The sequence below is a fragment of the Lepidochelys olivacea genome, assembly GCF_965140295.1.
Source record: "Lepidochelys olivacea isolate rLepOli2 genome assembly, chromosome: 18".
NCBI classification, from domain to species: domain Eukaryota; kingdom Metazoa; phylum Chordata; order Testudines; family Cheloniidae; genus Lepidochelys; species Lepidochelys olivacea.
In genome coordinates this window covers 23,360,193-23,377,152 of record NC_140428.1, presented here as the reverse complement: position 1 = coordinate 23,377,152, position 16,960 = coordinate 23,360,193, and the positions used below count along the sequence as shown (strand labels likewise).

The following is a 16,960-nucleotide window of genomic DNA, read 5'->3' as shown; positions in this document are numbered from 1 at the left end:
ATGCACGCCGGGCGGTCCGCCCACTCCACCCTGTTTCGAATTCCCAACCGCTGCGTCACGCCGCTTGCATGAGGCCGCAGGAGCCGCGTCACGCCGGGGGCAGGCCGGCCAATCCGAGAGCGGCGCCTCGCTGCCACCCGCCAATGGGAGGCGGGCGTCGGGGGAACGGGCGGGACACCGCCCGGCGCTGGGGAAGGGGAAGGCGAGAGAGCGGTGAGGCGGCGGCCCAAGATGGCGGCGGGGACGGGCAGCGCGGCGGCCGTGGTAGCGGGGGGCCCGGGCGGGCTGCCGGCGGCGGGGCCGGCCCCGGCGGGGGGCGGCGCCCCGGGCCCCGGCGCGGTGCTGATCGGGGACCGGCTGTACTCGGGGGTGCTGATCACGCTGGAGAACTGCCTGCTGCCCGACGACGCGCTGCGCTTCACCCCCTCCATGGGCAGCGGCCTGGACCCCGACACCGAGACCCAGCTGCGCGTCACCGGCTGCGAGCTCATCCAGGCGGCCGGCATCCTGCTGCGGCTCCCGCAGGTGAGCGGGGCGGGGGGGGCCAGGCCCGCGGCGGGGGGGGGGAGGGGCAGCTTCCGGTCTCAGGGGGCGAACGGGGCCGGGGAGGCAGGCCCGGGCGGGGCCGGCTCGGGGCCCACGGCCGCCGGGCCTTAGTTGCCTGGGAGTGTCGCGCTGGGAGGGGAGGGGGGAAGCTTTGTTCTCCCCGCCCGTCTGGGCAGGGCCCCGCCGTCTCTGCTGGTGCCCAGGGGCCGCTGCGACACCCGCGCGCCCCCCCCCCCGTCCTCCCAGAAACCAGGTAAAACCCGCCCCCGGCAGCAATCGGGGGGGGGGGCGGACAGCTCCCCGGGCCCCGCACCCGCGTTTGCAATGGGGAGGGGGGACTCGGGATCAGGAGGCGCCCCCGGCCTTTTGTTTCCCAAGGAACCGGGCGTGTGAAACTGGCCCTGTGGTGCCCTTTACGGGCAGCGTCCCGCCCCTTGTCCCGGCCGGCTCTGCTGGGACCGGAAGCGGCTGATGTAACCATCTCTTCCTGTGAGCCCAGGGCCGCGGTTGGCTCAGCCCTCCAGGGTCCTTCCTGGTAGCTCGGCCGAGCCTCGCTCGTTTCTAAGGGGGGGGATCCCATCCCCCGCCGCCGCGCAGGCTTTTGCTTTGCTGCGGCTGGTAACGCGCACGATTTCGCAATGCCCTTCAGATGGGGTTTCTTACGTTCCTTCTCGTGTGACATGTCGCCCGTCGACTTTCCTGGCGCTGCCAGTAAAGAAAATGGGACAGTCAGGTGTTACCATGATGCTTGGAGGGGTTCAAAAATGCCACTATGATTGAAACAAGGTTAATGAGACCTTCAGTTAAAAAAAAAAATAAAATTGTTTTTTTGCCTAGTGCTGCTACCAGTAATCTTTATTTTAGCTGTTTTAATTTCTCTAGCCATCTTTTCTTGCATCTGTGTGTGTTTAGTATGGCACAAGGGAGTTTTTTTAAATATGGATATGTGACTGTAAAACCACAAAGACTGGCTGGGGAGCTTGGGGGCAGATTTACTTGACATTTAGTGCTGACTCATGGTTAAAATGATTCCACTTTGAGTTGGTGGTTGCCTTTTAATATTGCTCAGCGAACATAGAACCAAAAATAAACACGTAGGAGTATTTGCATAGATGGCACAGCACTGGGGGCCGTTTGGACTGTAGTGTCCACCCTCATAATTACTTTTGAGTGTCCCCATAAAATATTTTGTTTGGTACTTTTCTAGTATCTCATCTGTTTTAAGATTGCACATTACAGTTCTAGGTGTTGAAAACCAATCCTTTATGGGGGTGTAGCTTTTTTTTTAAGCTGATTGTTGCTGAGTCAGGCATTTCTGATGGGTTTTATGGGACTCAGATTTGTTGTAGTAATTCATCTTGCTCTAGAATCCTGTATGAAGATGCTAATATTGGATTACCATTTTTTCTTTTCTCTCTAGGTGGCAATGGCTACAGGGCAGGTGCTGTTTCAACGTTTCTTTTATACAAAATCTTTTGTGAAGCATTCCATGGAGGTAAGCATTCTTTTAGAAAATGCACTATGCATTTGATTTCTCTCGTGTTTGAGAGCATGTATTATGCCCTGTTGAACTATGTGTACAGGAAACTTTTGAGCTATAGATATGTTGTTTAGTTAAACACAGTTTTACACATCTACATTATAACAAATACTTATCTTAAAATTTTGAATATTTCTTGTTTTTACCACCACTTTCTCTTATTATCCCTCCTAAAGCTCTTGGAGGCGATCAGTTCCAGATTTGAGCAAAACATCAGTATGTTGCAATACTTATATTTCAGCATGTGTCAATGGCCTGTGTTCATCTGGCATCCAAAATTGAAGAAGCACCGAGGCGCATAAGAGATGTAATTAACGTATTCCATCGCCTTCGGCATCTAAGAGAGAAAAAGTAAGTTTAGAATTTGAAAAGTGTTCGCTTTCTTCACGGTCAGTTGTTTAAATGTGGGGACTACTGAACGTGAGAGCCTGAGTTTAGTACCCTATCTAGCCATAGTTGTTGCTTTGCCTATGGGGGAGTTCAGCTGCATCATGACTCAAGGAACGTAGGGTAAAACCTTGTTTGGGGAATGAAAACCAAAACATTAATCTGGTTATTTTCTTAAGTAGAAGAATGCTTGTACTGTTGTAAATACTAACTAGTTTGCATCAAAATATAGTAACCTGCATATGTGTCCAAGTAGGATGGTTGGGTGTCTTTTAATATTGGCATTTCACTCTTACTTGATGGAATCTGAAATAATGTCTTACAGAAAACCTGTACCTCTACTACTGGATCAAGATTATGTTAATCTGAAGAATCAAATCATAAAGGCAGAGAGAAGAGTTTTAAAGGAGCTGGGGTTCTGTGTTCATGTAAAGCACCCTCATAAGGTTTGTACGATGTTCAGCTAACCTATAAAACAGTGGGTGTGTGTTTCTTACACTCTGCCTGTTCTGGGTAAAACTGGATAAAAGCTTCTTGTTCCACAATACTGAACCCAGTGAAGCTAGTTTACAGTGATCTTGCTATCTTGTTTCTCATTCAAGAGAGTCTTAATAGTTGGTCTTGTATCTCATTGGTCAGTGAAGACTGAAGGTGGATGCAGATGTTAAGAACTGGTTAGACTTAACTATACTTGGATACTTCACTTTGTCATAGCATGAAAACTTATTGTTGAATGAGCAGGTAATTTTGGTGTTAAATTCTGAAGCATTATGAATAACTCCTCTTTGACTAAGGCTCTCAAATATCCCTTTTGTAGAATCTAGCTCTGATTATAATATTCGTCATTACTGATGAGATGTGTGAAATTCAGTCCCAGGAATGGTCTTCCTCAAAGTGTGCTGGACTCTGCTCCCCATATGAGCTAGTCAGCACTGCTGTTTGAATCTAATAGAAGGTTAAAGTAGTGTAAGGGCTCTCCTTTTCCTTGCACTGCAGGTATCTGCTCTCTGTCTTGCAGCAATGGGCTACTACTTCAGACCTCTTCAGCTCGCTGTAGTGTAAATGCTCTTTAAATTTGAGATCAAGTGTCCTCTGATTAAAAATATGTAGGTACCTTGCTCTGTTCAGATTTTCTCTGCCCACTGCAATTCTTTCTGAGCCTCCTTATTTACTGGGGTACTGATCACAGGAATGAGCATACTCCTTCACCCACTAATGCTTGTGAATTTCATGTAATCATTTTGTTTTATCCACCGTCTTTTTTTTTTTTTTTTTTTGTGTTTCACAAAAACTTTGTTTTGTATGTTGCTGTGAACCTTTTAAACTTTGCAAAAGCGAAAGAGGGAAGAAATGTTGCCTAGGTTTAGTCCCTCCCAATGGAGATGTTTTGTGGTGGATTGGTGCCACTTTTTCCAGTTGGCAGTGTTTCCTCCCCTGTGGCAGCTAGAAGAGGAATGTTGAGTTCTATAGGAAAAGCATATCTATTTTGAAAACTGAGTGGAAGGCAAGACTTTTAGATGAATAGGATGACTGAGCTCAGAAAGAGGAGTATGAGGGAGGTCAGATTTGGCTGTGCACATAAATTTTTGGAACCTGTTCTTTCCCCCTTTGTAATTGAAGGCAGAAACTACCCTGGTATACACTTGGCATCTTAAAAGCACTCTTTCTGTGGATATTTGGGAATGTTAAAATCTAGAACAGAATATCAGATGCCACATGGACATCCCCTCTGAATTAAATATTTGGCTCTAGAGATTCTTGGTAATAACTCAATAACCCATATCTTCCAGATAATCGTTATGTACCTTCAGGTATTAGAATGTGAACGTAACCAACACCTGGTCCAGACTTCATGGTAAGTTGATCTTGCTTGTTATATGAGACCAGCAGGGCAGTGGCAGAAATATGTCATTTGAGGCACTCTGGGCAACATTGGTGTAGCCCACAACTATGTTCATGGAATAGACAGTTCCAGTGTTTCCTGGAGTGCCCCAACCTACTACCCAAATGTTGATCGGCCTCTAAGTTTCAGGCACTGTCTTAAATGGTAAGATAGCTTTTAAACCCCTCAACCCTTGCTCTTTCTTCCCTTTTCTCCTACCCTTTGCCCTCCCTCTAAAGTGAAAATGTTAAGTGGTTGTTTCTTTGGGTAAATCATACGTGCAGTTCTTGTCCGTCGCTGATGCTGGGAGACAGACTTTCCCAACACTTGAGCTGCTGGTTGCAACAAGGGCATCAGGAACCCTCGACATAAATCCTTTTTATGCACATGGATAATCCAAGATGTCAGCTACTAAGACTGGATAACTCAGTGTTTTTGCATTTGCCATGAAACATCTTCTGCCTGTCTTGTTGCTTCACTGTAGTGAAGAGACTCATTTGGGGATGGGTATCGAAGTTAAAATTCCAGATCTTGATTATAACAAACTTGTAACTCATGAAACAATGACATAATTTAAAAATTGGAATAATGAATCTAAAGGTCATATTTCTGCTGACTGAACTCTCTGGTACTGTGATCTGTTTGGTGGAGAACCTATTTTGACTTTTCTTTTCTGTACTCTTTTAATCAAAGGGTAGCCTCTGAGGGTAAGTGACTAAGACTTCTCCTCTGCTGCCCAAGCGCTATGGTGCAGGGATAACTGCCGTCTTCAGTCAAACCAAAGCAGGCTCTACAAAGAGAAGGCTGACTCTAGACAGGTGGTATAAATACGATAGTATAGTAACTGGCCAACTGCTTCTTGTGCTTATACTTTTGATTTTCGTTGTTGTGCCGTTGACTCTATTGTATATTTTAGAACTTGATTGTTTACGTTTTGAAAACTGTTATTGTTAATGTTTTAACTATGTTAAAGATGCTGTACGTTTTTAAAAAGCCAAAATATATATATATATATATATATATATATATATATTTTAAGGTGGGATTTAAGTCTTATGGGTAAATTATCTAACTGGTAGACTTCAGTTTTTATCATATCTGTGGATGTTATTTAATCGAACACTGAAGATACTTCAGTAGAAGGTCTGCCATTTGGAATTAAGTACAGCAATGACACTGGACATTTTCCCTACTTCCAGATTACATAGTACCATTGAATTCAGAATTCACATGTGAAGTAAGACTATTAGGCACCAATTTCCCTTTTTTGTTTGGGATGCAGAGAAATAACTATTAGAGCAATACCCTAACCATTCATTGCTTCCAGTACCTGGAAGGTCATGGGTATCCAGTATAACTGATGTTTGAAGTGCAGTGGTTTTAGAGAACAACTTAAAGCTGAAGTAATGTGACAGATGTTTAATTCTACATGCCCCCTAAACTCTGAACCCAAAGGCCAGCTGCACAGTTAGCCAGTTAGTTTTTGTTTAGAGGTTTGGAAAAGGAAGCCCATTCATCCTTCACAAGGTATGAATATTACTTCTCGCTGCACTTAATTTCACAAAGGCTTTCTCTGATATCCTTCAAAGTGTCTTCTCCATAGCAAAAACAGGTGATAGAACATCATGACTTAGTTTAAGCTTTCCTCATGGGCAAGGTGAAGGACAGTCAAGACTAAGCCTTTAACTTGCCACTTTTTTCCCAGTGGTCAGTCGCTCCCCACGTGTTAGAACTGAAATGTATAGCAAAGGACTAAAGCACATAGATGGGAATGTGATTCATAAGCACCTCCTCTTTCTGAAACTGGTTTTAAACGGGCTATGGGCTCTGGTTTGGGCCTCCTTGAGTTAGTGAATCCTTGTGTACTGCATTACCCGCATGATCAATTTCAAACTCTCTTCTTAGATAGCTTGTATAACTATATGGTGGTCTTTGTTTTGGGTGGTGTTTTCTCTCCTGCCCACCTGACATGCTGCTTGAAAGAAATATTACTTTAAAAGTTATACCTTTAAGCATTTTATTTGTTGATAAATTCAGATGCAAGTATTTTGAAAATACAAACTTCCTTGAGGATTTAAAATCAAAATCTTTTAAAATATGTACTGACTGTTGTGGAATATGTGCAATATTTTACAGTTGTCTCATTCTGTGAATATTCATTTTAAGAAACCTTGTTGAAATGGGACATTTGGAAACGATACTGTCATATGCCAGAGAAGAGGAGATCTGTTTGAATACTGAACCATCCTCTGCACTGATGTTCCCAAATATCTGGATTTCTTCCACGACTAGCTTTTGCATCACAAATGGATTCTGTCTTGGATGCTGTCTCACTAATGGAAAATGGACAGGTTCCAAAAACTTTCCAGTGGAAATGGGTACATGCTGAAGTGGATTGCATTTCTCCGGAGAACTCCAGCAGGATCGGCAACTCTGAACACTAGCTTTGAGTTTGCATGCTTCTCTGCACTCTGGGATTGAGCCTAGATTTCTGTTACTGAGTTCTTTACAGATTATATGTTGTCTCTACAAAAACATTTTGTTTTTGCATGAGAGCAGGCCAGTAGATCTAGAGGGAAAAGTAAAGTTAAAATTGGTTCTCTTTCATAACTGATTTGTCTGACAGCCAGTCAGAAACTTATTCCCAACCACATATCCATCCTCTTGAAGAAATTTTTTCTAACTTCTCTTCAGATTTACAGGAGTCTAGCATTTGAGCTTAGTGATAGAATGCAGAGAGAAGTAGTTACTGTAGAATGGAAGAGAATAGAACAGAGAGGCCTGGTGCAGGGGGTTGCAATTGTCCCCGTATTGTGTCTTTCAGGAATTACATGAATGACAGTCTACGAACAGATGTCTTCGTAAGATTCCAGCCAGAAAGTATTGCCTGTGCCTGTATCTACCTTGCAGCTAGAACACTGGAGGTGAAACATCTATTTATATTTTGTCGTTTCCGTTTCCATTAAGGTTTTCATGTAGAAGTAGAAAATTGAATGTATGAATTTCTCAATTGTAGATCCCACTTCCTAATCGTCCTCACTGGTTTCTACTGTTTGGAGCAACAGAAGAGGAAATTCAAGGGATTTGTATAAAAATCCTGCAGCTATATACTCGGAAAAAGGTTCGCTATTGTTTTATACAATGTGTATTCGGTATTTCTTAGAAGATAGGGCAAAACATCTTACTCCCATTGAAGCCAGTTGCAAAGCTCCCACTTCTCTGGGAGCAGGATCCAGACCCTGTGAGTCATATCCCTTCTAAGCATGGATGGTCAATTGAAACAGTACAGAGAACTAATTTTTTTATGTGCATTTGCAGGTTGACTTGTCTTATCTGGAAAGCAAAGTAGAAAAGAAAAAACTAGCCATTGAAGAGGCAAAAGCACTAGCTAAAGGTCTGCTACCTGACAGGACTCCCAATTTGGATAACACGTCAGGCTTTTCCCCTGTTCCTAAAAATGGTTGGTATCAATGTACTTAGTTTGCATATTTGGACTGCATTGCTTTTTGCCCATATTTTGGGGGTATTACAGTGACTTAACTTGAGTAAGAATCCTGTCTCAGGCTATTTTAGATTGCAGGGATTCCTATGTTAAGCTGTATTCCAAATGATGATGCAAATGCTGCTGTTTTGCAGCGTAATCACTCTGTAGAAAGGAGGAGTCAAACTACTCATGAAATTTTTTCCCCATTCTTTTTCTTAGCCTCATGTTCGTATGTGTGCTAGAAGAAAGGCAGCATTGGGACATGACACGAAACTATTTGTTATGTACTAAGTTTACAGCCTCAGAAATTTACTTTAGATTTGAATAACTCGTGACTTACCTAAAGGACTTACCTAAAGGTGTTCAAGTTTCACCCTTTATCTGTATGTACTGCAAAGGGTATCTAGAGGGATGTGGTAATTTAGTCGACTCTTACCCTCATTAGTCAGGGCAGGTGACCCATTCAACCACTGCTTGCCACTCTTTACAATTGGGTTGCCTGCTAAAGATTGACATCTCTTTGATATGCATGTGGGGGGGGATGAAGTGTAAACTTTTACATTTTTCTTTTAGAGTCCCCAAAAGAAGGTAAAGGAAATAAACCTTCCCCACTTGCTGTGCAGGCGATGAAGAATGCTAAACGAAAAATGGACGGAACAAAAAGAATGAATTCCAACAGCCCAGTGAATGGGTAAGATTCCACGTTCTATAGATTTTTACCTCTTTTTCTCCTAGCACTTAAATCTAAATCTTACTTGGATTCTGTCCTTCATAGCGTTCAGAAAGGAAGGGAGAGCAGGAGTGGAAGCAGAAGTCGAGAGCAGAGTTATTCAAGATCACCATCTCGATCAGCATCTCCTAAGCGCAGGTATGTACTGAAATGGGTGGAAGTTCCGAGTCCCATTTGTAACCTGCTATGCTAATGGCAAACTACCATCCCAGAGAATGGTGCTTTGGTAGTCAGTGGACTCTGTTGAAGCAACAACTACAGCGATTTGTATAAAACTTTAAACCCTGTTTGAGCTCTGGAAGTGAGACTAGTGTATGGAGGTGCAACATGGTGGCCAGTGTAAGTTAAAGTGAAGTTTAGGGTTCGAGGAATAACTGCATATGAATGGCAGCGTCTTACTCAGCAAATCCGCTTCTTGTGCCCATAGTCCTTTCTGCTAACTTAAATGACAACAATAAGTTTATACTGCTTCTTACTATCCTCGTCATAGACACAACAAAGTTTGGGGGATAGGGAAATGGAGTCTCCCTCCATTATGCCTTGTGCCACCTGTACCAAACACTGGGGTTGCACTAGCAGAACTGAGGTCCAAATTTGGCCTGCAAAGCCTCTTACTGATGGTGATGCTCAGGCTAGGAAATTAGAAGAAAAATCTATGGTAAATTGGCTCAATTTACAAGTATATAGCTATCCATGAGAGGTAATCATGGAACCCCCCCCAAATCCATACATCTTCTAAAATTCTTACAGAAAGAAATCAGCTTCATAATTACAGCAAAAGGTTTTGGATTGTTAATAAAGTGTGTTGTGAAAGATACTGTTCAGTATTCCAAAGGATCTCAGTTTTTTACCCATCCAACAACAGATATAATGATTACAAATGTTACCTATTATTTTAGTCCTACAGGAAATTACTTGCACTGTGTTTTAATTCGTTATGGGGTGTGAGCTGGGGAAGTATTCTGTTTGAAGGCAGGTGAATAAGGTTTGCTGGTTCAACTAATCAAATTAGTAGCTCTCCGTTTGGAGAAGCGGCTTTTGCTTGTAAGATCTGTTTTGAGAGCAGTTTTCAACCTCAGTTGTAGCTGACAAGTAAGTAAGGGTAGCATTTTAAAGGACAGTGTCAAATCATTTTCTTCTGAAACCTTTTTCCTTGTGTTCCAAGTAGCACCTAAGATTACTATAATCTGTCTTGCTTTTAATGCTGTAAAGTAATCGGGCATTGATTTTTAAAGCACTCACTGTTTGTTCTCGTCTCCTCCTGCTTCCCTGTCTTAGAAAAAGTGAAAGCTACTCGACATCGAGTGGTTCCAAATCCCACAGCCGCTCCAGGAGTCGCAGTGATTCTCCCCCAAGACAGTTCAACCATAGTGCTAGTTACAAAGGCTCTAAAATGAGGAGTTACAAAAAGTCAAAGGACTACAAATATTCGACACACAAGCCGAGGAAGTCCCGCAGCAGGAGCTCATCACGTTCCCGAAGCCACTCGCGGGAGCGTTCTGATCATTCTGGGAAGTACAAGAAAAAAAGTCACTACTACAGAGAGAGACACGAGCGTTCCCGCTCCTATGAGCGTGCAGGTCATCGTTACGACCGAGACCACCCTGGCCACAGCAGGCACAGGAGATGAGCGCTACAAGGGCTTCTCCTCTGTCCTTGGGGATTCAGAGTGGAGCCCGGCTTCCCCCATTTTGCCCTTGTAGCATGGGGTTAGCCTGAGTCTAAACCACTTAGCATCAGTAATCTTTTCTAACCTTGTGCTTGTTAGCATGATCCAAATACAAAGACACTGAACAGACAAGATGATGTGGAAGACTTGATCTGGTAGATGGCTTGGTGGTTCTGCTGCTGGAGTGTCTCTTAGGAAACACTGGAGAGCCTCTCTGTAGTGGCTGCTCCTATGCCTGCTCTTTGGGAATAGGTATATTTGCACACTGTAGTGCAATGGTGTTAGTATATTTCTGGACTTGGAGTACTGAGAGCACCAATTTCCTTGCTCAGCAATTAGAGAATTCTGCTGAACCAGCCCTTCCTGGTGGAACTAGAAGAAAGCTCAAATGTTTCATGAACACCATTAGTGGCTTGGTGCTAACAAAGCTGTCGTTTCATACTGACTCAATTATGTTGTACAAATGTAAGGTGATATTTCTAGAACTGATGCCTATATTAGGTTACACTTGTGTATATATTTTGCAGTGTTTAACAATACAATATGGGAATATGGCCTTATTAGCCCTTATACTTTCTCCACCGTGTAAATAAGCATTTGTTTAATACAAGTGAAAGCTATATACTGAAAAGTCAAAACTTGAATTCTATCAATTTAAGATTTGTTTAGAGAATTCTGATAAATGTGAAAGTATTTAGCTCTGTGTATTGAAAGTAGTATATTTTTATCCGTGCAATGCTGTGTGCAGGCCACCAGCTCATAGAGAAGTTTCATATATATACATTTTTATGTGTTTTGAATAACTCTATACTCAGGATCTTTGACACTCTGAAGAATTGGTAGTTTGTCAGTCTGCTTGCTTGTTTAAAAACAGAAGGTGTAAAAAAACAGCCCAGGTACACAGCTCAGGGGTATCCGTTTTAGTGGTATATCTGAGCTGTTCCTGTGCTCCCTAATTTCATTAAAGTATTTGATTTTGTATTTAAACTCTATGATGTTACTGTCTATTGTAGTTCAGAGACTTCTAAGTTGTACTGCCATGCTAATCAAAAAGGGGACAAACAACCTGACTTTAAATCTCGGTAAATGAATAGGTTATAAGGTTTTTATTTTTAAACTGGCGTATGCCATTGCAAATATAAATACTGTTTCAGAGTAATTTTGTAGCACATGGTTACAGGGGATGCGAGTAATGGTAAAACAGATCTCTTCCTTTCCCACGGGAGGGAGTTAAACGCTGTGCAACCTAGGTCCATAAGAGTTTTCATCAGTGCAGGTGTAATAGAGGGTTAGCTGCCTGAAGTGGTGTGTTTTCCTACCCTTGGAAAGAAAGTAATGGTGGCTGCTGATAGGTTGAAGTGGTTCCTGTGAATTTCAAGCCACTGAGGGTATGTCGACACAGCCCGCAGCAGCGAGCTCCTGAGTTGACTGGTTCACACGCTGTAGCACTAAAAATAGCTGTGTAGACATCATGGCTTGGGCTCTGAAGTCAACAGCATTATTTTTAGTGCAGTAGTGAGAGCCTGAATCTGTTGACCCAGGCTTGGAGGCTCACAGCCAGGGGCTGTATAGACATAGCCTGATACAGCATAGATTAGCTTTAGTTGCCTAGATACTAAAGTGAGGGTGGGGCAAATGCCCTCATATGTCTTCGAGGGATCTGCTGGCAGGCTCATCCCATGAGCATTTACAAAGATTTTCAGTGTCCCATCAACAGGTGTGCACAGCATGAGGGGTGAGTCAGCCATTGGTATGGCATTAAAGTTCCTTGTTCCCGTATCCCAGAACAGAATTGTGCAAGCAGTGCAGTATAACTTGCAAATTTGCCTTGGAAGAAGGGTGCTCCTGGATCCCACCCCACGAATCACGGTGTGGGGGGGGAATAAACAAAATGCTGTAGTTTCTAGAGCTGAACAGCAGCAGCCTCCCCTTCCTGCTGTTTTTGCCCTGGCCCTTCTCACGCCCTAATGAATCTCATGGCAGCTTCTTCATGTTGCCACCGTTTCCCACGTACTGCTCTGGAGCAGGGGAAGCAGAGCAACCACAAGGACCTGAAGCAGGGCTGTTCCCAGTGGATCACCTAGGAAGTGCTGAGCACCCCAAGGTCTGGCAGTCAGGCCTCCCCAAAGTGCCTCAGATTGGGATAAAAGGGGAGGCACCCAGAGTAACTCATCACACATGCTGCCCTGCGTGTGCCACAATGTATCGTGTACGTTGCTCTCTATCACTGCAGCCAGGGTTAAATGTTGCTTGCTCTGCCATCTGACCTCAGTGAGTTTCTAAAAAAAAAAGTAATAAAAATCCTTTGTTTTTAAAGCAAAATCACTTGAAACTAATTGAGCTGACCACTGAGGTAAACTAGTGGGAAGAGACTAAACAGTGATGGTGCAGTTAAGCCCCGTGGATAAGTTTATTGGCATGTTAGACTTTCCTCGAGTGTTTCAGGTTTTTTTTTTTCTTGTTTGTTTTTCTCCATTGGTTCAGAGTTCTGGCAATGCTGCTACTTACACTTCACTCTGATCTGTTTTTTTTTTAAACTTGACCATAAACCCCCTAAAGAGGCTTTACTCCATCCAGCAAGTCCGAAAGCAATACTGGGACAGGAGAAACTTAAGCATTTGGTATAAGGAACTTTAATCTTCTGTAAGGACATGATGTCCATGTGGAGAAAATGACTGGTCTAGCTATACCAGTAAAGCTCCCCTGTGCCCACTTGTCTTCCTGAATAAGAGTGCTTGTTTTCTGATATTTATACTGCTTTCAAAGCAAATTAAAAATGAGAAAAGAGCCTTCCTTTTTGGGGATACGAGTGTCCGTATGGGGAATTCTACCACTCTGGCTATGCTAGTAATCTTCCCTGTGGAGACCAGCCCTCAGTTGAATGCCATTTCAGAATGTTGGGGGGGGGGGGCGCTATAGTCACCTCCCACATACATGAAAGAGCTGCTATCCCTCAAACAGCATATGAGCTAATTTTGGACATGATGTGGAAAGGGTGACAGAAGTTTGAAGTTAATGAGGACAAGGGTTACAGTAAGGTCCCACAGTTACCTAGCTTTGCATGTAGCTGCTATATGGTTCCATAACAGTGGCTTTTATATGTAACTCGCTTTTTGCTTATGCTGATCTATTACTTTACATTACTGGTCAAACTTGAGGGACTTTGGTCTTTAGGTATCTTCAGCGCCTGTTTCTCAAGTATGCCAAGTAGAAGCAGTTGTCTGTAGGCTGAGACATGGGAAAACTCTGTAGAGTTTGTTAGGATTGTGCAGTGTCAAGGAATATAACTTGAGAGTGTGAGGAGGGGAAAGATACTAGCATGGAGTTGTGCTAACTGGTTTCAGCCAAGCTGGTCTCTTCTTTCATCTATTCAAAAACCAGCAAACTACCTGCCTTCGCCTGTATTTTGCACACATGGAGGGAAACTGAAGTAAGTTCACACTTCAATGGCTATTTGGATTATTTCATATACATTGTCTTAAAGTAACAAGCTCAAAGCAGTACATCAAAGTAATCTTGACCCGTCCAAAGTGTTACTCTGTTTGGATTAGAAAGAACAGAAGAATGGCTCTACTCAGTCAGACCAATGATCCATCTAGCCCACTATCCTGTTGGCTGACAGTGGCCAGTGCCAGTTGCTTCAGAGGGACTGAATGGAACAAGGCAACTTAACGAGTTATCCATCCCTTATCATCCACTTCCAGCTTCTGGTAATTGGAGCTTGAAGGAAGGCCAGAGCATGGGATTGCATCCCTGATCATCTTGGCTAATAGCCACTGATGGACCTGTCCTCCATGAACTTATTCTTTTTTTAACCCGCTTATACTTTTGGCCTTCAAAATGTCCCATGGCAATGAGTTGACTGTGCACTGTGTGAAGAAATACTTAAGTTTGTTTTAAACCTGTTCCCTAATTCATTTCATTGGGTGACCCTTTGTTCCCGTGTAATGTGAGAGGCCAAAGAACACTTCCTTATTCGCTTTCTCCACCCCATTTGTGATTTTATAGACTCTATCATAGCCCCCCCTTAGTGGTCTCTCTTCCAAGCGGAACAGTCCCTGTCTTTTTAATCTCTCCTCATATGAAAGATGCTCTGTACCCCTTCTCTGTACTTTTTCCAATTCTAATCTATCTTTTTTGAGATGAGGGGACCTGAACTGCATGCAGTATTCAAGGTTTGGGCGTACCATAGATTTATCGAATGGGATAGATAAGGAAAATACGCCCTTTCCAAACGGACCCTAAAATTGTTTGCTCTGTTTGCTGCTGCTGCTGCACAGTGAGCAGATATTTTCAGAAAACGATCCATGATGATTCCAAGATCTTTCTTTAGTGGTAACAACAAATTTAGACCCCATGTTGTATGTATAGTTGAGATTGTTTGTTTTCCACTGTGCGTTACTTTGTATTTGTCAGCATTGAATTTCATCTGCCATTTTTGTTGCCCAGTCACCCAGTTTTGTGAGACCTCTTTGTGGAGTAATCTTGTTCTGCCCAGAGTCTGCATGTACACTCTGTCCTTACTGCCTAATGTAGCTGCAAAGGGATCAACCAGGTGCATTTAGCAGAGTAAAATGCATCTCTTTGCTCATCCCAGTCTTTAAAGGGGGGGGGTGGCCTCTTCCTTTTATCATCAGCTCAGCTCTGTTAGTCATTTTAAATATGAGGGCTTTTATTGTCAAAGGTGCCTATTTCCCATTGACATCAATTGGAGTTAAGTGCCTAAATTCCTTTAAAGATCTGGGCCCAGAGGCCTCCTGTCCAATCCCTTAGAGAAGCAATCCTTCAAAGAGCTGGGCTGTGCACCGGGTTCTGAAAATCAGCAGCTGTAAAGGGTGATGGCTGCACAAGGGGAGCAAATTCTGCAGTTGAAACGTCCACCTGACGCGTTTTGCCATCGATCTCTGAGTTAAAGTGGGAGCCCGTTAACTGGAATGCTCGGAGTTAAACCTCCGAGTGCATTTGGGGAAGAGGGCTCCAGAGTAGTCAGTAGCCCCCGTCTGGGTAGGGGTTTCTAGATATACATTACCTCATTTGGCGTGAGAGGCAGCAGCTGTTTTATATCAACCGCTGCGCAAATGCACAGTGTTGAATAAACAGTAATACTCCACTTTCGGACATGCTTGAAGCCAGAGAGAGAAATACCTTGGAACCTCAGCCCCTGTATAAAACATAGCTGAGCGCCTAGGAGAAAATGTGTGTATAGGGCCCCAAACCAAAGGGATTATGTCCTGGGATTAAAAGGGACATCCTGTTCTAGAAGAGAATAACATGTTCTTACTGAGAACCCTCCACCCCCCGGCATGGATAACTAACAGCGTCTTGGCAGCGGCCTAGAACGGAGAGTGTCTGCTGCAAGGTGGACCGAGAGTACAAGATTGACAAAGCAGCTGAAGTTCAGAGGTCCGGTTCTCAGCTGCTGTAAATCAGAATAGCTCCACTGACTTCAGGCGAGCCGTGTCTGTTTCTACCAGCTGAAGCTGTGGCCTGGGTCTGTCGTGGAAGGAAACAGGCTTTGACTCTGCTGAAAGAGCCGCAGACTAGAGCCGATTCATATTTGTCTAATTTATTTGACAAATTTCATATAACTTTTTAGATGAGTGGTTTTTCTCCAGTATCTGATCTTCATTTGAGAGTGAACTATTCAAAGAATATGCCTTCCCCCACCCCTCGTTATCCACCCAGCTGTGCCAGAGCAAGGGACAAAGGGCCGCACCTCTAATTAGTCATGCCAATGGGCCTTGCTTCCAAGCCTGTTTGTTTTCAGGTGGGCACAAGGGTCTGAGTTCTGATCCAATTGCAGGAGTGGTGCCAATGTGGTTTGAACAAGTGCCGTAGGGAAGATTTCTGCTGAATGTGCGACCCCGAAGCACCAGTGGATGAGTTCTGGGGGGCTGGGGCTGGCTTGTAATTGGCAGTGGCTGATGGGAAATTTAACATTTTGGCAATTCAGCATTCAGTCAGTTACCAAAGACACACGGCCAGCCCTTTGAAAAGGCAGCTTGCTCACCTGAATGGCCAAGAATATTTCAGACAGTGAAATGAACTCCTGGCCCCTTGCATGTGTTTTCTCAGGTGATTTTTGCAGCTTTCTGCTCCTGCGATCCCCAAGTGATTTCTTGAGCTGTTTGTTCCTTGGTGTTTTCCAACCCATAACCTATGAACTGGCCTGAACTGAATCAAATAATCACGGCAGTGCCTGATCTCAAAGCCTGCTCCACTCCACTGCTCCAGGGAAATCCAAAGCAAGCTCAGCTGTGTGAATTATCGCATCAGAGGGGAAAGGTCTGGTCTGATGGAACCAAAATTCTAGTGCTAGAACATTCACAAGGCCTGATATTTCCCTCCACACACGCTTTTCTTCATGCCTGGGAGCACAGCTGGCCCCTGGTAACAGGCTGTGAGGGTTTGTGGGGAGAACCATGGTGGGTCAGTCGCACTCCATTCTGTTCCAGTCAACCCAATAGCTATGGCAAAGGTGGCGTGGCATTACACCCATAGCCTTCAGAGATATTGTAATGATATGATTATGGCTCCGTGTGCGTCACGGCGGTCATGGACTCCATGACTTTCTGTGACCTCCATGACTTCCGCGGCAGCCCATGCAGATAGCCCGGGAGCTGCCTGAGCAGCTCATGCTGCCCCTGGGCCAGTCGCCTCGGGTCCCCCTAGCAGCAGGGGTTTGAGTGAGGGAGGGCTGAGGGTTGGGGTGCAGGGCAGTG

General features: G+C 44.2%; 1 protein-coding gene across 1 annotated transcript; it reads left to right on the top strand.

The window, feature by feature from the left end:
• CCNL2 (cyclin L2) lies at positions 1-11,225 on the top strand (the record flags this gene model as incomplete). Its single annotated transcript, XM_084651864.1, is given in 12 exon segments — positions 1-69; positions 73-525; positions 1,967-2,041; positions 2,328-2,437; positions 2,799-2,919; positions 4,264-4,328; positions 7,180-7,279; positions 7,372-7,476; positions 7,674-7,815; positions 8,413-8,530; positions 8,615-8,707; positions 9,848-11,225. Coding segments are annotated over 12 exon segments (1,803 nt in total). The 3' UTR covers positions 10,200-11,225.
• Positions 11,226-16,960: the final 5,735 nt, after the last annotated feature.